Here is a 23902-nt window from a genome sequence, read left to right as displayed (position 1 = left end):
TCCCTGCTGCCCGGTTACAGCTGTGCTGATGAGAAGACTGAGGCACTGATACTATATATGAGAGCGGCTCCCTGCTGCCTGGTTACAGCTGTGCTGATGAGAGGACTGAGGCACTGATACTATATATGAGAGCGGCTCCCTGCTGCCCGGTTACAGCTGTGCTGATGAGAAGACTGAGGCACTGATACTATATATGAGAGCGGCTCCCTGCTGCCCGGTTACAGCTGTGCTGATGAGAAGACTGAGGCACTGATACTATATATGAGAGCGGCTCCCTGCTGCCCGGTTACAGCTGTGCTGATGGGAAGACTGAGGCACTGATACTATATATGAGAGCGGCTCCCTGCTGCCCGGTTACAGCTGTGCTGATGGGAAGACTGAGGCACTGATACTATATATGAGAGCGGCTCCCTGCTGCCCAGTTACAGCTGTGCTGATGAGAAGACTGAGGCACTGATACTATATATGAGAGCGGCTCCCTGCTGCCCGGTTACAGCTGTGCTGATGGGAAGACTGAGGCACTGATACTATATATGAGAGCAGCTCCCTGCTGCCCGGTTACAGCTGTGCTAATGAGAAGACTGAGGCACTGATACTATATATGAGAGCGGCTCCCTGCTGCCCGGTTACAGCTGTGCTGATGAGAAGACTGAGGCACTGATACTATAAGAGCGGCTCCCTGCTGCCCGGTTACAGCTGTGCATTAGGAGGATATCAGGTGAGCGGAATGAGGAGGCATTAGGGGAATATCAGGTGAGCAGTATGAGGAGGCATTAGGATATCAGGTGAGCGGTATGAGGAGGCATTAGGAAAATATCAGGTGAGCGGTATGAGGAGGCATTAGTAGGATATCAGGTGAGCGGTATGAGGAGGCATGAGTAGGATATCAGGTGAGCGGTATGAGGAGGCATTAGGAGGATATCAGGTGAGCGGTATGAGGAGGCCTTAGGAGGATATCAGGTGAGCGGTATGAGGAGGCATTAGGAGGATATCAGGTGAGCGGTATGAGGAGGCATTAGGAGGATATCAGGTGAGCGGTATGAGGTGGTATGATGATATCAGGTGAGCGGTATGAGGAGGCATTAGGAGGCTATCAGGTGAGCGGTATGAGGAGGCATTAGGAGGATATCAGGTGAGCGGTATGAGGAGGCATTAGGAGGATATCAGGTGAGCGGTATGAGGAAGGATTAGGAGGATATCAGGTGAGCGGTATGAGGAGGCATTAGGAGGATATCAGGTGAGCGGTATGAGGAAGGATTAGGAGGATATCAGGTGAGCGGTATGAGGAGGCATTACGAGGATACCAGGTGAGAGGTATGAGGAGGCATTAGGAGGATATCAGGTGAGCGGTATGAGGAGGCATTAGGAGGATATCAGGTGAGCGGTATGAGGAGGCATTAGGAAGATATCAGGTGAGCGGTATGAGGAGGCATTAGGAGGATATCAGGTGAGCGGTATGAGGAGGCATTAGGAGGATATCAGGTGAGCGGTATGAGGTGGTATGATGATATCAGGTGAGCGGTATGAGGAGGCATTTGGAGGCTATCAGCTGAGCGGTATGAGGAGGCATTAGGAGGATATCAGGTGAGCGGTATGAGGTGGTATGATGATATCAGGGGAGCGGTATGAGGAGGCATTAGAATATCAGGTGAGCGGTATGAGGAGGCATTAGAATATCAGGTGAGCGGTATGAGGCGGCATTAGAATATCAGGTAAGCGGTATGAGGAGGCATTAGAATATCAGGTAAGCGATATAAGTATAACAGGTAAATGCAGGATGATGATCCGCACTAGCTTGGAGAGATCTGTAATGTAATCACACCTGTACTGGTAATCATATAATTGAACATACTCCACTGCAAAAATGTAAAAAGCAGGAAGATAATGCAATAAGCACATTTTAAATAGCACGCCTATCCAATGCATTCTGAGACAAAAACAGGACACCCGTCCCCTCTATATCCACCTATGCTAACTGCTGCCCCCAGGCAATGAAGTACTGGAAGTGGTGATGGGAGGCCATGTCCTATATGGACATTGCTGACCAGGGTCAGCACAAAGCTCTGGGGGCAGAATCATGTGTCTGATTTACCTGTACCTATCATATATGGTAATCTTCAGATCTCACTAGTCACTCATGTAGGTACATACCCCACCAGCCACTGCCTGCTCTCACCCCCGGAAGTTTTTGCACCCCAACTTCCGCCCTGTGCGTTCCACAAGATTTACACCTTTTGCGTTCCACTAGACTTCCGCCCTGTGTGCGTTCCAATAGACTTTCACCTTCGGTGCGTTCCACAAGACTTCCGCCCTGTGCGTTCCACAAAATTTCCGCCCTGTGGGTTCCAAAAGACTTCCCCCCCTGTGCGTTCCACAAGACTTCCGCCATGTGCGTTCCACAAGACTTCCGCTCCGTGCGTTCCACAAGACTTCCGCCCTTTGCGTTCCACTAAGCAGGATGAAGCAGAGAGAGGAGACACTTCTCGGTGTTTTACTGCAGATGATATTATTTACTATTGTTAAACCTCTGAAGCTGATACAGAGGTTCTGTGCAGTAGGCTCTAGAATCTCTTTCCTTTGTACACTAGCTCCAGAAAATGGTAATGAGAAACTTAGAGGGTTTTCCATTTTCATATCAATTTTGAAAATTGCAGATGAAGCTTGTAAATGTAATTCTCTGTACATAATGACCTTAAGCTGGGTACACACTAAGCGATCCATTGTACAGTATATTGATTCGATCGCATAGTGTGTACCAACCGAACCTGTGTGCCCTTGGGTCGTTCATCTCATCGTTCCGTCTGCTGTGCTGCATAGCAGATGGGACTATGCAATGAATGACCCCATGTCACATAATGTCACATCGCACGTCCTCCGCTATATTATGCAGTGTGTACGGACAGCGAGAGTGCTAATCTCACTTTAGACGTGTCCTGAGTCCCAATTTGCACAGTGCCACCTATATCTAGAGCCTCCTGAATGTATTCCTGCATGGCCTTATCCTCTGGGATAGATAAGGCATACAACCTACCTTTAGGAAGTCTGGCTCACGGTAACAAGTCAATGGCACAAACAAAAGGATGGTGAGGCGGAAGAATGTCTACTTTTTTCTTGGAGAAAACCTCGGCTAAATCATGATATGGAGCAGTGATAGCTGAGACTTTGAATGATGCAGCAGCAGCAAGGCGAACAGGTCGAGACAGACACTGGGAAAAGCAAGTCGATCCCCACTCAAGGATTTTCCCAGTTTGCCATTGTATCACAGGGTTCTGTGTTTTCAGCCAGGGTAACCCCAAGATGACCGGAACCAGCGGACACTGAAGAAGGAAGAACGACAAGTCTTCCCGATGCAGCGCACCAACAGATAATTCTATAGGAGGGGTCCAGGAGACAACAGGAACTTTGGAAAGGCTTGCCCCGTCAAGACCGATAACAGACAGGGGAGTGGATAATGACTCGGTTTTCAGACCCAAGGTCTTGAAAAAGGACAGGTCTATAAATTTATCTGCTGCTCCCCTGTCTACGAAGGCCAGGACGGAAACTTGACCATTGGGTAGATTGATCACCGTGGTGATAAGGACAGAATTTTCTGGAGAGATGGATGCAAGGCCTAGATGTACCTCCCCTAACTCATCTAGACCTTGCCTTTTCCCAACTTGACAGGACAAAGCTGGGCTAAATGTATTACCACCGCAATAGATGCAAAGACCCAAAGAACGTCGCCTACGTTTCTCTTCGACCGGTAGACAAAATGCTCCCAGTTGCATCGGCTCCTCCAGCTCAGATGAAGCCATCCATAGTGGAGACCGTGGAGACAAAGACAGTAAATTATTTTCAACTCTGTGCTCCCAGGGTCGCCGATCAATGCGGATGTCTAGATTCATGAGGATATCTAGAGAATCCGGAGAAGGATATTGGACCAGGATATCATTAATTTGATCCGATAACCCCCAGTGAAACTGACTACGTAAAGCCTGGTCGTTCCAACCAGCATCCACGTCTCACTTACGGAACTCCGTACAGTAATCTTCAGCCGCCGTATTCTCCTGCTTTAACGACCTGAGACTGGCTTCCGCCATGGCCGCTTTGTCAGGGTCATCGTAGAGCAGCCCTATTGCGGCAAAAAATTAGTCCACAGTCTGTAATGCTACACTACTGGAGGGAAGACCAAAGGCTTAGGTCTGAGGGTCTCCCTGTAACAAAATAATAATTCCTACTTGCTGGACCTCTGAGCCCGAGGATCTGGGTCGGAGCAGAAAATACAGCTTACAGCTCTCTTTGAAATTAAAAAAGTATTTTTGGTTTCCTGAGAACTGATCAGACAGACTCAACTTGGATTCTAGCGCAGCATGGGCAGAAGCACCTTGAGTCTCCTCGACTAGAAGGGAAAGTTCTTGCACCTTTTGGGTAAGGAATTTAATCTGCGCAGCTAGAATTGGGGCAGGATTTTGGGCAGGCTCCATCACAAAAACTATCCTAATATAATGGGGCCGGTGATAATGTTAGGGTTGTAAGGAAAGTTACCAAAAACTCAGTCCAGCAACAGTCTAGAGAGCTGGGATGTTTGTGAAAGAGGCCTGTGGGCCAAATAAGAAGATGCAGCCTTTGGCCTGAATAGCAGTCTTTGGGCTATGTGGCAGCCTCTGGGCTTGTAGCAGCCTTGAGGGCTGGAAAGCTTGACTAGATGCAGCCTTTGACTGAGTAGCAGCCTTTGGGCTGTGTAGCAACCTTGAGGGCTGGTAACTTGGCTAGATGCGGCCTTTGGTCCGAGTAGCAGCCTTTGGGCTGTGTAGCAGCCTTGAGGGCTGGTTAACTTGGCTAGATGTGGCCTTTCGACTGAGTTGCAGCCTTTGGGCTGTGTAGCAGCCTTGAGGGCTGGAAGACTTGGCTAGATGATGCTGGTATGCGTTAAGTGCTACCGGGATGACACTAGCGGCAGTACATGGGATGCATACTCAGGACACAGATATCCACCTAGTGCCCGCGGGATTACACTTCCGGCAGTACAAACAATCACATACGCTGGAGTGCGACCTGTGCCATTGACACAAGCCGCTGGATGCTGGGTTGCGCACTGGAGCACTGAGTGCGGTCTATGCCGTCAAGATAACACAAACGGCAGGAACAATAAAGATGACTAGATACTGGGAACTTGACTGGATTACAGGAGACAATGCCAGAGCCGGAAACACATGAAACGCTATCATCGGAATCGGAGCAGCGTTCACGCCAGGAGGAAATAGCCGCAGGAGCCAATCCAGAAATGATTGACACTTGATGGGGAGGCGTTTCAGTGAATTACCGCCCTGCGTTCGCCTGGTCCTACTTTCACAGTGCAGCAGCTTGTGACACTGTATCTCATCCATATATTCTCTTGTACCCCCAGTAACAGTGTAATGGTAGTGTGATATACTGTATTATTATACATAGGCATATTATTTATGTGTGTAATATAACAGGGTGCAGAGCTGTGTCTCACCCATATACTCTCCTGTACCCCCAGTAATAGTGTAATGGTAGTGTGATATATTATACATTATATATGTGTGTAATACAGGGGCGGAACTAGTGGCGGTGCAGCTGGTGGGTTGCATCTGGGCCTGCTTTGGTGCAGGGGCCGCTGCACCTGCCGCTAGTGTCCCTTGGGCCCCACAAGTGTAGGGCAGACTTCAGTGAGAGCGGTCTGCACTACACAGTAACAAACACAGCCGCCAGCGGGTGATGGGAGAGACGTCATGACGTCTCTCCCACAGTGCAGAGCGGGCTGAGAGGAGCGGACAGTGGGGATTTAAGTAAGGTTTTCTTTTGTGTGTGTAAGGCGGTACGGGAACTGGCACAGCGCAGGGGGAGGCTACTGGGGGCACTGTGTAGGGGGGGTGGCCGCTACTAGGTGCACTGTATAGGGTGGGCCGCTACTAGGGCCACTGTATAGGAGGACTACTGGGGGCAATGCAGCATAGGGGGGATTACTACTGTGGGCAATGCATAGGGGGTACTACTATTGGGGGCAATGCATAGGAAGGACTACTACTGGGGGGACCACTTCTGGGGGCACTGCATAGAGGACCAATACTGGGGGCACTGTATAAGTGGCACTGCATAGGGGGCCAATACTGGGGGCACTGTATAGGGTGGCCCAAAGCATATTCTTGCACCTGGGCCCACCACCCCCTAGTTCTACCACTGGTGTAATATAACAGGGTGCACAGCTGTGTCTTGCCCATATATTCCCGTTTCCCCAGTAACAGTAAAATGGTAGTGTGATATATTATACATAGGCATATTATATGTATGTAATATACAGGGTGCACTGCTGTTTCCCCCATATATTCCCCTGTACCCCCAGTAACAGTGTCATAGTAGTGTGACACATTATTATACATAGGCATATTATATATGTATGTAATATAACGGTGCACAGCTGTATCTCGCCCATATATTCCTCTGTATCCTCAGTAGCAGTATAATGGTAGTGTGATATATTATTATTCATAGGCATATTATATATGTGTAATATAACAGGATGCACAGCTGTGTCTCACCCATATATTCCCCTGTACCCCAACAATGTAATGGTAGTGCGATATACTATTAGGGTTGGGAATGGGATCCCAGCGGTCGGGATGCCACCGGTCAGAATACCGACAGCGGCATCCCAACAGTCAAAATCCTGAAATTACCAGGCAAGTACCGTAATGTTGTTACCCCTAACCCTCCCTTCCCAGTGCCTAAACCTAACCTCCCCCGTAGTGCCTAACCTTCCCCCTAGTGCCTAACACTAAACCTTGTCTAACCCACAATACTTACCTTCAGGATACTGGAGCCCGGATCCTGATGCTGTCGGGATTCCGGTGCCGATATTTTGACTGTCGGCATCCCACACGCCAGGATGCTGACTACATCCCATATTATTATACAGAGGTATATTGTATGTGTATGTAATATAACAGGGTGCTCAGCTGTGTCTCACCCATATATTCTTCATTACCCTCAGTAAAGTGTAATGGTAGTGTGATATATTAGTATAAATAGGCATATTATATATGTGTGTACTATAACAGGGTACACAGCTGTGTTTCACATATACAGTATTGTGCAAAAGTTTTAGGCAGGTGTGGAAAAAATGCTGCAAAGTAACAATGCTTTTCAAAAATAGAAGTGCTTAAACTCTCATCCAGATGTTGTCCCATTTTGAAGATAAAACTTGACCAATGTGAGAGTTCAATGCTAAACTCTCCCATTTTCTAAACTATTCTAAACCATTGCCTTCAAAACAGCATCAATTCTTCTAGGTACACTTGCACAGTTTTTGAAGGAACTCGGCAGGGAGGTTGTTCCAAACATCTTGGAGAACTAGCCACAGATTTTCTGTGGATGTAGGCTTGCTCACATTCTTCTGTCTCTTCATGTAATCCCAGACAGACACGATGATGTTGAGATCAGGGCTCTGTGGGGGCCATATCATCACTTCCATTACTCCTTGTTCTTCTTTACGCTGAAGATAGTTCTTAATGACATTGGCTGTATGTTTGGGGTCATTGTCCTGCTGCAGAATAAATTTGGAGCCAGTCATATGCCTCCCTGATGGATAAGTACCTGCCTGTATTTCTCAGCATTGAGGACACCATTAATCCTGACCAAAACCCCAACTCCATTTGCTGAAATGTAGCACCAAACTTGCAAGGAATCTCCACCACTCTTCACTGTTGCCTGAAGACACTCATTATTGTAACGCTCTCCAGCCCTTCAGTTCAGAACTGGCAGAAACCAGTGGGACCCAGGTACACCCATCTACTGTTTGTAGAAGTCCAGACCACTTCCTCCTGGTGCACCTCCCCGAACATTTATTGCAAAGATTCTCCATTATAAGGATCGAGATGCAATATTGAGAATGGCTCGAGGTAAAGGTCCCTTGGTACGAAAAGGAATCACTACTTCAGTATTTCTGGATTTGCTACAGATGTATAAAAGGATAGAGCTAAATTTCATCCTATCAAACGCTGACCCCGTGACATGAATCTTCAATATGCTATGCTGTTCCCTTCTAAAATACGTGAAATAGCGGATGGTGAAAAACATTTTTTTACAACACCGAAGAAGGCGGTGGCATGTTTGGATCTTAAATAAAATCTGACAATAGACAGCTAGTTTCTGATGCATCTCATTCAGTTCAGATTAGGCACAAGGTTCTTGTGGAGGGAGTTGCTTCAGGCATCTAATTTCAAATAATATGTCAGTTTACATAGTGTTAGATCTATGGACATTAAGGATATATGGAGAGCCCCTTGCATTGATGATTGTTTTTTATAAATTTCCTTTTTATTTTTTGCGTTAGCAAATTTAAGGGGATAAGTATACCTCAGGAAGGGAGGGTGTACAAGGTAGGTGGAGGTTGGTTGGGATTGAATTGTAGAGATTGTGTCTGTTTTTTTATGTTCTCTTTTGTTTTTGTTGTGCTGCACTGGACTCTTTTTCTATGTAATATTAGTTTTTGTTATATTTAATGTTACATTTTCTAACTTGGAATGTTAAAAGTGTAAATGATCGCCTGAAAAGGTAATTGGTTTTTAATATAATACTGATATTTTGTGGTTAACGGAGACACTTTTAATGGGGGGTAAGTCATTGACGCTTAAACGACCCTGGGCAGGTTGAGTGAAAAAAGCAAGAAGTGTCCGTAATACAGGTATTTTTAAGAATATGATCCTCCACTCATTTTCTTAGTGTTTAGCAGCAGTAGTTCCATAGAACAAATGGATAGAATACTCTTATTCTAGGTAATCGCCTTTCAATTGTATCTTTCAATTAGTTATTGTACTCTGTTTTTTTTTTTGTTTCAATTTATATAAGCTTCATTGTGATGAAGATTTTATGAACTTGAAATTGAGTACAGCGCTGTAAAGGTATCTTTAGGTTACTGTATTACTTTGGGCGATTTTATGAAGTGTCACCATTTATAGCTGCAGTATCTTAAGTGCACTGCTATTTTTATTAATTGTTCTGTGACACTAGAAGCTGATGGTTGCGATGGGAAAAACCACCACTTGCCTGTTTTATAAGCTTTAGTAAATCTACCCCTAAAGCTTTAATGGTACAGGTTAGATAGCCAGTATACGTGACAACATGGAATGCCTGGAAGGAATTCCAGGAAACAACACAACGGAAAACGATGGGTAATAGATTGCCAAAAAACAAGTACACATGGCACCACACACTCTCCCCTCCCTACTTATAAAGACTTTCCCTATATCAGCTGCTTTATTTATATTGTTTCCCTTTATTCTGCTTGTATAAAAAATTTTTTTTTAAGAAAAACAAAAAGTCATCTTAATTGGCAATTATAGCTTTTATTTATTACTTTATTTGCATTTAGACCATATCAGGCATTGTACTATTATTTCATCCACTTATTCACTATATAATAAAAAGTACACATACAAAATAAAATCAAACTGAATCTTAAAAGAGCAAATATAAAAAACATTCTATTAGTCACATATAAACTACAGTACACAATACAGCAGTCATTATAAAACATAGGCCAGCGATGTACTGTAAATTGCATAGAATGAGTGGCAAATATAGAACTCTACAAATATTTAAATGTAGTTTGATTATACTGTTATTGATAAAGCAAAAACATATTACTAAGCACTGCACATTGAAAGGATCATGATACAAATAATAGCATGAAATAAAAGGTAAAAATGACATTGCCACATAAAGCTTAAAAATCTTAATAGTGAAGAGAGAACACTTGATATGTATTGGGCCCCATACATATGCGACGGATTGCTGCGATCCCGCGATGCTGCAACCCGGGCATCGTAGGATCGCAGACATCCAACATGTTGGAATTCGGCAACTTGACGATCGTGATCAAAAAATTATCGCAATCGTCAAATCGGGGACATTTCACATGTGAAATGTCCGCGATCTGGCGACGGATCGCAGAACATCGATGGTAGGCGATCGGAAATATCCGATGGGCGATCGGAAATTTCCGATCGCATACCTGCATCGCGGTGATCCGTCGCAGATGTATGGGCACCTTTAGAAATTGGAATAACAATTGTAGCTGTTAGTGCGAATACATGGTAAGGATACAAACATTCTGCTAGCTCCTGGCACCAGGCAGTTGAAAACCGCAGAGACCGAACTAGTTCTGGGCAGTTGCTGACAATTTTGTACTGTACATCACAGCTGAAGTAATAGGTTTAATCTCGCACACACAATGAAATAAATGTATATGAGAAAATAGTTCCTATATACAATTTAACCCGAGCTATTAATATAAAACAAATTTATGACTCTGCAGTAGGTAAAGAATAGTACAACACTAACTGTGTAATACTAAAAAATTAGATTAAATAAAAACATTTATGCTAAAAAATATACAAATAGTATCTCTTATTACTCAGTGTCCAGTTCTATGAGTGGATACACTGTTCTCTTAATTTGTTTATAAACAGGCAATTGAAGCTGGACAACTACACACTCCTGTATTACTGCTGCATAAGGGACAAACAGAATTTTGGACTTCACATATTTACCAGTGATTATATACCCAGAGAAGGATCTCACTGTACTGCCAGCGTGCAGCTTTCTCTTTGTTTGGCTTTAACCATCGATGCATGACTCCTCTCAAACTTCTACTCCCATCAAACTTACTGCAGTTCTATTTAAGACTTTAATGTGTTGTTTATCATGTATATGGACTGAGGCTGTTTATGAGCCATTAAGTGGAACAGTGAATCCACTCATAGAACTGGACACTAAGTAATAAGTGATACTATTTGTTGCCAATCTTTATAACTAATGTTGTGCCATTCTCTCTACCTACTGCGGAGCCACCTATTTATATTATTAGCGTGGGTTGAATTGTATGTATATGGGAATTATTTCCTAATATACATTTATATTGTTGTCTTTATTTGGAATATTTTGTGTAATTTCCCCTCAAACCCACAGCTTTTACTAACTGGAACTTTGACACTTGATATATATTTGCACATTCATATATTAAAGCGCCTACTTGTCAAATTTTATTTTTATGAAGTCTCGGCACGTGGCCGAAAGACAGAAATGACATGAAATTCATATCCGTGGGTTGTGGTGATTTAAAAATTTAAAGACACTAAATTAAAATGTATGTTTCGGAATATTTTCATTAAAATGAGAATTCTACTATTGATCTTGTATGATTATGTTTTATCTTTGTTTTATCGAGATTTTAGCAACTATATAAATTACCTGAGTGAGACAGTAACAGAATACAGAATTCTACAAACAGACTCACACCTTCAATTACAGTAGGACATAGCAGATTGTAAACGTTCCCATATTATACCTCCAGGATTTTATATATTATTTAGGAGCCTATAATAAGAATCTGGTCTGGTAAATCCCACACATAAGCGATCTGTTCTAATCTTATGTTATTAATACACATTCTCCTATGTGGAAGGTGATAACATTATAACATGTTAATATACTGTATGACGAACGTTTAACTGTCCTCCGTAACTCGGCCATATTTATATACCTTTGAGTATACCCTCTGTAAATATATACATGCCTTTTTTATCATTTCCATGAACACATTTTACAATATTTAAAATATTACTGCAACCTCACTTCATGTCTATCAGATCATGGAAATTACTTTGCCACTATGAACACTGATGTTTAAGCAATTGAGATTTCAGTGTAAAACCCATCCCACACTGAGAACATGGGAATGGTTTCTCACCTGTGTGACTTCTACGGTGACTAACAAGATGGGATTTCTTTGAAAAACATTTCCCACACTCAGAGCATGGAAATGGTTTTTCACCTGTGTGAATTCTCTTATGTCCCAAAAGACTTGCACTCTGTGCAAAAGCTTTACCACACTCAGAGCATTTAAATGGCTTCTCACCTGTGTGAGTTCTCTGATGTGCAACAAGATATGATTTAGCTGTAAAACATTTCCCACACTCAGAGCATGAAAATGGCCTCTCACCCGTGTGACTTCTCTGATGGTTAAGAAAGGATGGTTTGCCAGTAAAACATTTCCCACACTCCAAGCATGAAAATCGTTTCTCCCCTGTGTGAGTTCTCTTATGTGAAACAAGATGTGATTTAGTTATAAAACGTTTCCCACACTCAGAACATGAAAATGGTTTTTCGCCTGTGTGAATTTTCTGATGTGCAGAAAAATCCGCTTTCCTTGTGAAACATTTTCCACACTCAGAGCATGAAAATGCTTTCTCACCTGTGTGAAGTTTTTGATGTTTAACAAGAGTCAATTTTACTGTAAAACATTTCCCACACTCAGAACATGAAAAAGGTGTTGCACCTGTGTGAATTTTCTGATGATCAACAAGCGTTGATTTCTGTATAAAGGATTTTCCACACTCAGAGCAAGAGAATGGTTTTAATCCTGTGTGATGTCTCTGATGCATGACAAGAAGTGATTTATGCATAAAACCTTTTCCACACTCAGAACATTGAAATGGTTTGTCATCTTTGTGTGTTTTGACATGTGCATTAAGTTGTGATTTCATTGTAAAACATCTCCCACACTCCAAACACGGAAATGGTTTCACACCTGTGTGTATTTTTTCATGTGCAACAACTTGTGATTTTGTAGTAAAACATTTCCCACACACAGAGCATGAAAACGGCTTCTCACCTGTGTGAATCCTCTGATGTCTAACAAGATAAAGTTTATCTGTGAAACCTATTCCACACTCAGAACATGGAAATGGTTTCTCACCTGTGTGAATACTCTGATGTTTGATCAGAGTGGATTTCAGTGCAAAACATTTCCCACACTCAGGGCATGGAAACGGTTTCTCACCTGTGTGAGTTCTCTGATGTCTAGATAAATCTGATTTTCTTTGGAAACATTTATCACATTCAGAACATGGAAATGGTTTCTCACCTGTGTGAATACTCTGATGTTTCATCAGATTGGTTTTCAGAGTAAAGCATTTCCCACATTCAGAGCATGGAAATGGTTTCTCACCTGCGTGACTTCTCTCATGTATAACAAGACTTGCTTTCAGTGTAAAATATTTCCCACACTCAGAGCATGAGAATGATTTTTGCTTTGTGTGAGTTTTCTTATGTCTAACCAAGGCTTGCTGATGTGTAAAACGTTTACCACATTTAGAGCAGGGAAGCAATGTATCACCTTTTCGAGCTGTACTATGTGCAGCAATATCAGAATTATCAGGAGAACGTTCCTCATGACTGGAGGGATCAGATGATATATCTGCACAGTGATGTACTGGATGTATATGTAGGGAAATAGGGATTTCTCCTGGAGAATCTGGCACAATGCTTTTATGTTCAATTTTAAAATCTGGAGACAAAATTAAATGTCCCCCTGAGGTATTCCTGCTTGGGCGTCCATCTGTTTAAAAGAAATGTTTGAAAATAAACTTTTTTTACACAGAGAAGCAAATTTTCTTACTATTAGCAAAGTTCAGATGTTCATTTCAATAAGTACAAGTATTACAATAATAAATAGACATACAGCAAATATGGTTTCTGCACATGTAAATAATTAGCTTAAAATATAAAAACAACCACATTACCAATTGTCAATGCACAGAAATAAGGGACGTTGGGCCTGATAATGCAGAGGACTCGGTTAAGGAGCCTCACGCAGATTCCCGATTATCGGGAATCAAATCTGCACATGTGCAAGACCCGTTCTGTGCATGTGTAGAACGGGTCCGGGAGATTGCACACGCTTATGCCTGATTAATAGGCAGAGGCCATTGTGGGGGCAGCCTGTGGTACCGGAGTCGGGGTCTGTCGCCTCCATTTTCCATGAGTGGCAAGGCCAGGGTCTGCGCCCACGGATGCAGACTTTTTGGCCTTGCACACTGTCAGGACCTGGGCAGAATGCGGTAAGCTTCAGCTACCACACCCTAACCAAAGGGTTAACCATCGTGACCACTGATCCTAGGCTGTAACAGACAGACACCGCCTGCTGCATTTGCATTTTAGCAAGGACGGAATCGCACAGCTGCCTGTGTGCGGCTTTACAATTCCGTCCTCTGCTGAATCATGGCCCTTTAATGGGTAGCATTCCACAAGCATACACATAGCTCAGTTAGTATCATAGCACAGGATGCCTCATATATAGTGACATTACCTAATCACAGCACCCAACCAGTCACATCACACACTAACACTGGAGAAGTGGAAGCACAATAGATGTAGGCTAAATTAGCATACTGCCCATGAGTTTACATAACAAGAAGTCTTAAAGGCAGACACATAGGTAACAAAAGAGAGTGAAGAGAGTGAAGCAGCCTCTATATGCCGCTCTGGCCAACTTCAATTAGATCCGCAGCCACAGGCCAGATAGTGATTCGGGCTGAAACTTTGTTGCAGACAGAGCTTCAGAGAATGGTGATGGCAATGTACGGGGACTACACTTATCTTTGCAAATATATGCAACAGAGATCTCTAGATTTCTATTATTATGTAGTATTCAAATCTTATTGCTGGCCTTTTGCAGTGTGCTGGGGGGAACATTTTTTTCTTGTCTCCCTTTACAAGCCCCTGTGAAATACCATTAAGTTGATCTGATCAACCACTATTTTGTATTACTGTTCTGAGATGCATGGATGGGACCAACATTGTTAGGGTGTGCTGGTTCTTGTAGTGCTAGTTGGAGGTCTCTGGAGTACCTCCAGGTGAGGTGGCTCTCAACTTAGATATATCAATGTATGTGGATTTCTATTATCATGTAGTATTCAGATTTCAGAGATATTATGCAGCTGTGAATGTGGTTATAGCTGTGTGTGTGCAAGATGGTGGAGCCTGTGTGCAGTGTGTTGTGTGATGTAGTGTGTAAGTTCAGAATGTGACTAGGAGACTATTCAGATCTCTTGTATGGTAACACACAAATGGTTTGAGAAGAGCAGGTGTGAAGCAACGCTGATAGCTCCTGAATGGTCAGTTTTCCTCATACGTTTATAGTGACATAGGAGGGCGTAGAGTTGTAGTGATTGTAATGAATGATTATTACTCACCTGTGCTGATACCTGTAGGGATTGCCTCCTCCTTACACTGCTGATCACCCCTCACATAGGTCTCTTCTTCTACCTTCATATCTTCTATCTTAATATCAGTTAGGTTGTCACCCTAATTAACGAACAATAAAACAACACTTTAATTAGGTCTGAGATTATTAATTGAAAATAAACAGTAGAATCATATAGTGAAAAAAATCACTTGGAATTTGACGATACCCTAAATCCCACCTACCTGATCCTCCTGTGGGGTCCTGTGATTCTCCTCTGTACAGTCCTGGGTATAAGGAGACCGGGGACATCTCTCTGGGATATCTCTGTTACTGGCTCCATCTGTAGGAGACACACAGTGACTGAGTACACTATATACTGTATGTAATATCATATATTGTGTGAGTACATTAAATTAACCTATAGATTGATAGGGAGAGCAGGAATGACTCCGAGGGGTATATTTACTAAAAGTCAATCTTGGTTGATTCTGTATTTCAGGGTCTAACTCACACATTTACTAACAGATGATTTTTGACAGAATTTTTGTAAACTATGTAACAAAATCATGTTAGTAAATGCGTGATCTAAGGGTATATTTACTGAAAGTAAATTTTTGGTTGATTTTGTGTTTCAGGGTCTAATTCACACATTTACCAACAGATTATTTTTTTAATTTATTTTTAAAACAATATTAAAAATCATCTCTCAGGAAAGGATAATAGTGACTTTACCTTTCCTAAAAAAAAGACTGTTATGCAGGAATAGATCCACATTTACGCCCCATGAGAACATTAGTTCGGAAACCAAGGTATTTATGTACCTGGTGTCCAAAGAATTTGATACACTGTACAAAAAGAAGCGATACCAGAGATTACCCAAAGATTTGACGCCTGGCAAAAAGAAAGCTATTGAAGAAATTAATGGGATGATGTACTGGTTAAACCCTCGGATAAAGGGGGTATCACAGTAGTCTGTCCCAAAAATATGTACATGATAGAAGCCTGGAAACCACTGGATAATGTACAATGTTACCATAAGCTTTTACTCAATCCTACTAAGAACTATAAGGAACTATATACAAGAGTCACTGGTCAAGCATTTCATTATGGAATCATTTCTAAGGAGGAATATGAATTTCTTTACATGGACAATCCTAAGATTCCCACATTCTACCTACTCCCTATGGTCCACAAAATCTTGAGAGAACCTCCCGGGAGACCTATAGTCTCCGGAATAGGGGGACTCAGAGAAGGTAAGTGTTTTTATTGATGTACACCTGAGATCTTTTGTCACGGAATTACCATCTTTTGTGAAGAATACATCTGATGTCCTGGAAAGGCTAGAGGACATAAGATTGGAAGAACACCAGTTATTGGTAAGTATAGATGTTGAATCACTCTATACCTATATTAGTCATGATCTTGGACTCCAAGACAGTTGAGTATTTTCTTAAAATGGAAGGTTTGGGAGATTTTCAACTCTTCATTTTAAAATTCCTACATTTTACTCTCAATCGCAACTATTTGTATTCAATGACTTATATATTCTCCAGGTAAGAGGGATGGCTATGGGGGCGGCTTGTGCACCCATGTATGCCAATTTCTTCCTGGGATGGAGGAAGAGGGAAACGGTGTTCAGAGAAGATAACAAATTCCTGACCAGACACATAGTATAGTGGTTAGGTTACGTAGATGACGTGTTCACCATAAGGGATGGCTCGGAATTACAACTATTATGGTTCATAAAAAAAACTTAACACCAACGATCTAAACCTAAAATTGAATTTCGAATACAATAAGATGGGTATTTCGTTTCTGGACTTAAGGATATATATCGTGACAGTAACATGCTGGTGACAGAACTCTATCGCAAGAAGACGGCTACGAATAGGGCTCTTCATAATTCCACCTCACATTTCCCGCCAACGATATGCAATATACCGAAAGGAGAATTTTTAAGGCTGAAGCATAATTGCTCTAATGATCAAGTCTATGAGGAGAAATGTATTGAAATGACGGCATGCTTGAAAGAACGTGGCTATAGTCATAGACTCATAAAAAAGCCAAAATCCGTTGATCTTCCATGAGAAGAAGAAGGATAGGTTGAATGGACTTGGAGACTTCTGTGATGAATGGAAGGCTCTGAAGCAAGCTATACAAAAACATTGGCCCATATTGCTGTCTGATCTGGATCTGGCTGAAAAATTAGTAACCAATTTATGAGCTGGAGAAGGTCCCCCAATTTGCAAGATCATCTTGTCCAAAGTCATTTTATCAAATCTCGGTCAACAACATCTACCGCTAAAGAGACATTTCCCTGTGGGTCATGCAGGGCCTGCAAATATGATTCCGACAAAAGATATAAAGGATACATATGAAAATGTACATAAAATCAAGGACTTCTTTAACTGTAAATCGACCAATGTGGTATATTGCATAACATTTCTATGCAAGTATACGTGGGTATTACCACAAGCCTGCTGTACCAGAGAAATATAGAGCATGCAGGTCCCATCAGAAATGCAGATAGGGACATGGCTAATATGAAACCAGTTACCACCGTTGCAAGGCACTTTCATCAACATCTCCAGGATTCCACGCATGTAATTACGTTTTTTTGTCTTGAAAGAATCAAATTAGGCATCAGAGGTGGTGATGTAATGAAGGAGCGGCTCAAGAAAGAGGAAATCACTTATTTATTAGACTGGTAACACACTATGACCAACATAAATTGAATATCATATGGAATAAGGACAGTGTGAGTACAGCTTTTGCAACATTGTTTAAGTGATTGTGCAGTATTTTGAGACGTTGCCAAAGTGTAACAGAATATATTCTACTTGGAACACAGACATAGATAGTAAGAAGAGATGTGAATAAATATATATATATTCTGAGAAATGGAATCACTGCAACTCACAAATCTAAATCTCTATTTATTGAACACATTTGCAAAAATCGAACAAAATCTTTTTACACGTTGTCATTATGGGATATTGTGTGTAGAATTTTGAGGACAAACATGAATTTATTCCATTTTGAAATAAGGCTGTAACGTAACAAAATGTGGAAAAAGTGAAGCTTTGTGAATACTTTCTGGATGCACTGTAGTAAAAATGTTTTTGTTTTAAAGTATACTGCAATAATTTTCTAAATAATTTTGAAACGACAAATAAGACAAAATAAGCAGTTACATTGATTTCTCTCAGTAAAATGTAGTCAAAATGTATCTCACTGTTTCTGGGTCCTATCATGATGATTTAATGTAAAATCTAAAAGCTTTTCAAAGAAATGAGAACCGGTTCTGTAATCGAGCATTAAGACCTCCTCACGGGCCCCTTAAATGCACCTCTGACCTCTCCCTGTGCCCCTAAATTGCCCATCTGACTCGCCACATGGTATCACACCTCACCATAGTCCCCTTAAAGGGATACGTTCAGCAACCCGACAGTCAGGATTCCGGTGCTAAGAATACCAATGCCGGAAACCCGACATCTGTCAGAATCCTGGTGCCGGCATCCCGAAGGTAAGTAGCGGATTTAGGGGGAGGGTTAGGGTTAGACACTAAGGTGGTTGGGAGGGCGTGGCCTAACTGGCAGAGTGGACAGACGTGGCTTTGTATAGCTCCTGCCTTACCTGTCCTTTATAGGGAAGAGCCTGCTTCTTGTTCGCCTGACCCACCACTGCTCGGGCACCTGTAAGAGCCCACACCACCCTGGCTCCATCTCCCGGAATTCCGGAGTGATTTGAGCCCCTTGCTCGATTGAGGCCTACATCTTCTCCTAAAGCCGCAGCCTCGAGTTTGGAGCTTCCGTGGACCGTGGGTTGTGCCTCCGCTGCGGCTGCCGCTCCTGACCCCAGCTACCTCCCGGGGTGTGCCGCTACCTTCCCCCGTGAGGATCCTCCGGTGAGTGCCACTCTCACTACAGTTTGCAGCCCCCTGGACGCCGCTTGAAAGAGCGCTACTCTAATCGCGGCCGCCGTCGCCGCTGGCTCCTGCTGGGCCCCGTGAAGTGCCGCTTAAACCTGCAGCACTCTCCCCTCCGTGGAGGCTCTACTGCTGGGCTCTGCCCCACTGCCCCCTTTGGGGACCATTGGAGGCGGTTTTGCAAAGTTCTGCGGGCGGCCACACTTATACAGCCTCCAACCCCAACTGAAACCTATAACACCCCTGCCACTCCATACTCACTATAAGTGTGGGTGGCTGTCTCCAGGAGATCGTCTACCTCAATGAACACTCTGAAGAGACGACTGGTCCTTCTATCTCTGTATAACCCTCTGTGGTGTCCGTTATCCTGTTAAGAATTTAACTTGTGCTGGAATCAGTAATTATTCTCCATTACAGTGTTCTCTGATCCAGTGATACTGGTGCTCCCCCCGGTGGTCATAGCTTTTATTACATGCCATAACAGCACTTGGCATTAGATTTATATTTTTCATCTTTATCGACAACACTTTTGAGCGATATTTATGTAATAAGGGCTCTTAACCGCAATGACTGTCTCTACCATACTACCATGAAACAAGGCGTCATACATCCATAATGGCTATATAATAATCCCCTGGCCTCTGGGGGTTGGTGATCGACTGCCTCAGCTTTTCATATGACATCGTAACATTTAAACGAACGTTTACTGCCTATCATTAACCTACATTTTCAGTTATCTGTATGCCATGGGCAAAACCGGGAAATCTGCTCATAAGAAAGAGACTCCTCATCCTAGAACAGAACCATCTCAATCTGGTCTACGTCCATTTCTCTTGCCAACTCCTGCTAAACAAGACTCTATCTCTGACTCAGTAGCTTCCTCACCAGATCCATCAAATCCTCCTAGCCCTATGTCAATGGAGACCCCAGCTTCTCAATCCTCTGCGAAGTCAAACAATGACATACAGGAACTTATGACATACGTCAAGATATTGCCAACAAAGTCAGATATCCAAAACACTCTTTGTCAGGAGTTGGCGTCTGTTAAGCAGGATCTTTCTTTACTGTCGGACCGCCTTACGTCCCTAGAAGATAGTCAGGAACACACAGATTCCTCTTTGTCTAAGTTGACAACTATAGTTGCCCAACAATCTAGGGAACTACTCTCGCTTAAAACCAGAATGGAAGACTTGGACAATCGTGGCCGAAGAAATAACGTACGCGTAAGGGGCTTGCCTGAGGATGTCCTCCCTTGGAACTTAATCGATGCTTTAACAAAGATTTTCAATGAGATACTCGGCAACAACCCAAACGACAAGCTACAATTTGACCGAGTACATCGAGCTCTGCGGCCGCGTGGCTCCTCATCCGACCGCCCGAGAGATGTAATCTGCCGATTACACTACTTTGCCCAAAAAGAGGAAATAATGCGGAAAGTCAGGCAACTAGACGGTGTGGATTTTAATGGCGATGTTATTCACATTTTTCAAGACTTATCTTGGCACACTCTGCAACAGCGCCGAGCTCTACGGCCACTGACTGATGAATTGCGTAAACGCCAATTAAAGTACAGATGGGGATTCCCCTTCCACCTGCAGGTGACTCTCTCGGGCAAATCACACACTCTCTACAACCCCTCTGACCTATTATCCTTTTGCTCTTCTCTGGGCCTCCCGAAAATTGAAACTCCTGATTGGAAAGAACCATTAGCTCAATGGGACTTGCCCTCAACTGAATCCCGTCCTTCCTCTTGGCAGACGGTCCGGAATCCTCAACGTCGAAACAGGTTTTCCCCAGATCATTCCGAAGCGGAAGTTACCTGATTGTTTATTTCCATCTCCCTTTTCTAGGATAGTGTTTACTATAGAGAGCTACTTTATATTTAATATTGACAGTGTTATATTTCCCACAATGTAATGTTCGCTAAACTTTAGTATGTCTTGATGTTTATATCCAGATTTTTATACCTTGCTAATTTTTTGAGGTTGAAGTTGACGCCAACCCCCTGTGCCCCCACACCCGCTTAATGTATATTGCTACTGAGACTTCGGACCATAATTTTTGTTCCGTGGTTTCAGTCGCGGGTTTTTCAGTATTGTTTATCTTGCATATCTTGTTAATGTCTGTTTTTCACTGTTGTTTTTTCCTTTTTTTCTTTATTTGTTTTTCCTTTTTCTCCCCTTGGGTCTTTGAATGCTGTTATTTCTTTACCATCCATAATGTCCCTGCCTACTAAACTTTTAATCTCTTCCGTCAATGCCCGGGGATTAAATTCTCCAGAAAAGCGTTCTCAAATGTTGCGCTCTCTATGGGCAAATAGAGTTGATGTAGCACTGGTTCAGGAAACCCACTTTAAAATAGCAGCGCGCCCTCAGTCTTTGTGTGATAGGCATTATTCTGCTGCCTACTATAATAATAACCCAGAGGGGAAGTCGAAAGGCGTCGCAATTATTTTCTCACGCAAACTCCCCATCTCTGACGTAACCATACATAGATTGATTCCGGGTAGACTCCTCTTACTTACATGCCACATATATAACCAGGCCTTTACTTTCATCAATATATATGCCCCAACAAGGGCCAATATGACTTCCTCTGGTCTGCAATGGATATGGTTGACCCCCTACTTCAGGGTATTGTTCTGTTGGGAGGAGATCTTAACTGGTCCTTAGACCCCTCGCTAGATATATCTAATGATGCGCCTAGGTACTCTCTCGCTAAGTACAAAAAAGTCAAGACTTTGCTTCATAATTACCAATTGGCAGATTCCTGGAGGACATTATATCCCATGGGCCGTAACTACTCCTTTTATTCCCATCCGCACAACACATACTCTCGCCTGGACTACCTATTCCTCAGCCATAGACATCTCCACATGCTCGCTGAAGCTGACATTGGGCCAATAACATGGTCAGATCACGCTCCGGTCTCATTGACTTTGATTCTCCCACATTTTTCCTCTAAACAATGGACGTGGCGACTAAATGAATCCCTCCTACAGGACACATACTGTAAAGCTGAAATCGATAATGCGCTATCTGACTATATTACCCACAACGTCTTACCAGAAACTTCCCCAATTTCAATATGGGAAGCGCACAAGTGCGTTATCCGTGGTAAGCTTATTCAATTGGGCTCCTATATTAAAAAACAAAAATCTGCACAGATTACGACCCTTTTACAACAGATTAAGTTACTGGAGGCGTCTCATAAACAAACCATGTCTAAAGAGGACTATCATAAGCTTGTGGAATCTCGCAATATTCTTAGCAAATTACTTTCGAACAACATACAGTTGTCCGTTAAAAAGTGTAGAAGTCGCTTTTACCACTGGGGGAATAGGCCGGGAAGACTTTTGGCTAGAGCGCTGAGAGCCCAGCGAGCATGCGGATTCATACACACACTTAAGGATAATAGGGGAAGGCCTCATGTTGAAACCTCTAAACTTGCAGAATGCTTCCAACAATATTATTCTTCTCTTTATAACCTTCCTAATACTAATCCTGTATCATCTAATCCTCTTACTTCACAAAATGTTCTTGACTATCTGGCTTCCATTTCCTTTCCTACTATCTCACCTCTAGATAAGCTCGCTTTGGAGAATCCATTCTCTGTGCGTGAGCTAGAGTTAGCATTAGCTTCTTCACCTGCGGGAAAGTGCCCTGGACCTGACGGCTTAACCGTAGGTTATTACAAGAGTTTCCAGAATAAACTAGTCCCTATGATATTGAATGCTTTCAACCATATCTCAGTGGAATCGCAATTTTCTAAACAATTCCTAGAGGCACACATTTCAGTCATCCCCAAAGCTGGTAAGGACCCCTCCCTGTGTTCGAGCTACAGACCCATTTCATTATTAAACACGGACCTTAAATTATATGCCAAGTTAATAGGCTAAACCCCCTCATTCCTCAGCTAATACACACTGACCAAGTCGGATTTGTCAAGGGACGGGAGGCACGTGATAATACCACAAAAGTCCTTAATTTGGTACACTTTGCTACTACTCAATCAAAGATCCCTATTATCCTACTCTCCACCGACGCTGAAAAAGCGTTTGATAGAATTAATTGGTCTTTTATGAGGTCTGTGCTTCTGCACATGGGATTGGGTCCCGTGACACTGCATAGGATTTTGGCCCTTTATTCCTGTCCCTCGGCGAGAGTGAGGGTCAATGGTGAACTGTCTGGATCTTTTTCCATACACAATGGCACGCGACAAGGCTGCCCTCTGTCGCCATTGATTTTCATCCTTTGCATGGAGGCTTTGGCCGGATCTATACGCGCCAATCCCCTTATTTCTGGGATTATGGTAGGTGAACAGGAACACAAACTGGCTCTTTTTGCGGATGACCTATTGGCTACTGTTTCCCACCCGGTGACGTCTTTGCCTCACTTGATGCATGAGTTTGACCGTTTTGGACAGTTGTCCAACTTTAAGATTAACTTCTCAAAATCTTGGGCCTTAAATCTGTCTGCTCATGCTTCTGTAGTTTCAGGTTTACAGTCTGCTTTTCCATTCCCTTGGCACCCTTCCCATATTACCTACCTAGGGGTTAAAATTCCTAAAAACATGTCGCATCTCTTCAACATTAATTTTTCTCCTATCCTCTCCTCCATTCGAATGGACTATTCCCATTGGCATTTGAAACAACTCTCTTGGCTGGGTAGAATTAGCGTGGTGAAGATGAATACGCTTCCTAAATTGCTTTACCTCTTTCAGTCTTTGCCCATCCAGATTCTTGGTTCCGTTCGCTAAATGTCTTAATTCAGCAATTTATTTGGTCTAGGAAACAACCTAGGATTAAACGTACTCTTTTAACTCGACCAAAACAACTGGGTGGTCTCCAGCTCCCAGATATCAAAGCATACTATCACACTATCCACCTTAATAGAATTCTTGAGTGGGCTAGATATAGAGAGGTGAAGCAATGGGTCGCCCTC

The 23902-nt window shown here is 42.8% G+C and overlaps 1 protein-coding gene across 5 annotated transcripts in view; it reads right to left on the bottom strand.

Moving 5' to 3' along the window:
* The window catches only part of LOC148508057 (uncharacterized), a 49499-nt gene that overhangs the window by 8306 nt on the left and 17291 nt on the right, over positions 1 to 23902 (bottom strand). The window contains exons 8-10 of one of the 5 annotated variants that reach the window (XM_088445239.1): positions 15274 to 15371; positions 15039 to 15150; positions 11717 to 13402 (exon numbers count right to left, since the gene is read on the bottom strand). In XM_088445239.1, the coding sequence (XP_088301365.1) occupies positions 11717 to 13402; positions 15039 to 15150; positions 15274 to 15371 (1896 nt within the window). Of the gene's footprint in view, positions 1 to 1966; positions 2040 to 2092; positions 2190 to 11716; positions 13403 to 15038; positions 15151 to 15273; positions 15372 to 23902 lie in introns of those variants that run through there. The other 4 variants (XM_088445235.1, XM_088445236.1, XM_088445237.1 and 1 more) reach the window with 4 other exon arrangements.

The sequence above is a fragment of the Taudactylus pleione genome, unplaced genomic scaffold, assembly GCF_031769625.1.
Source record: "Taudactylus pleione unplaced genomic scaffold, aTauple2 ptg000377l, whole genome shotgun sequence".
NCBI classification, from domain to species: Eukaryota; Metazoa; Chordata; class Amphibia; order Anura; family Myobatrachidae; genus Taudactylus; species Taudactylus pleione.
This window is presented reverse-complemented; position numbering and strand designations above follow the sequence as displayed.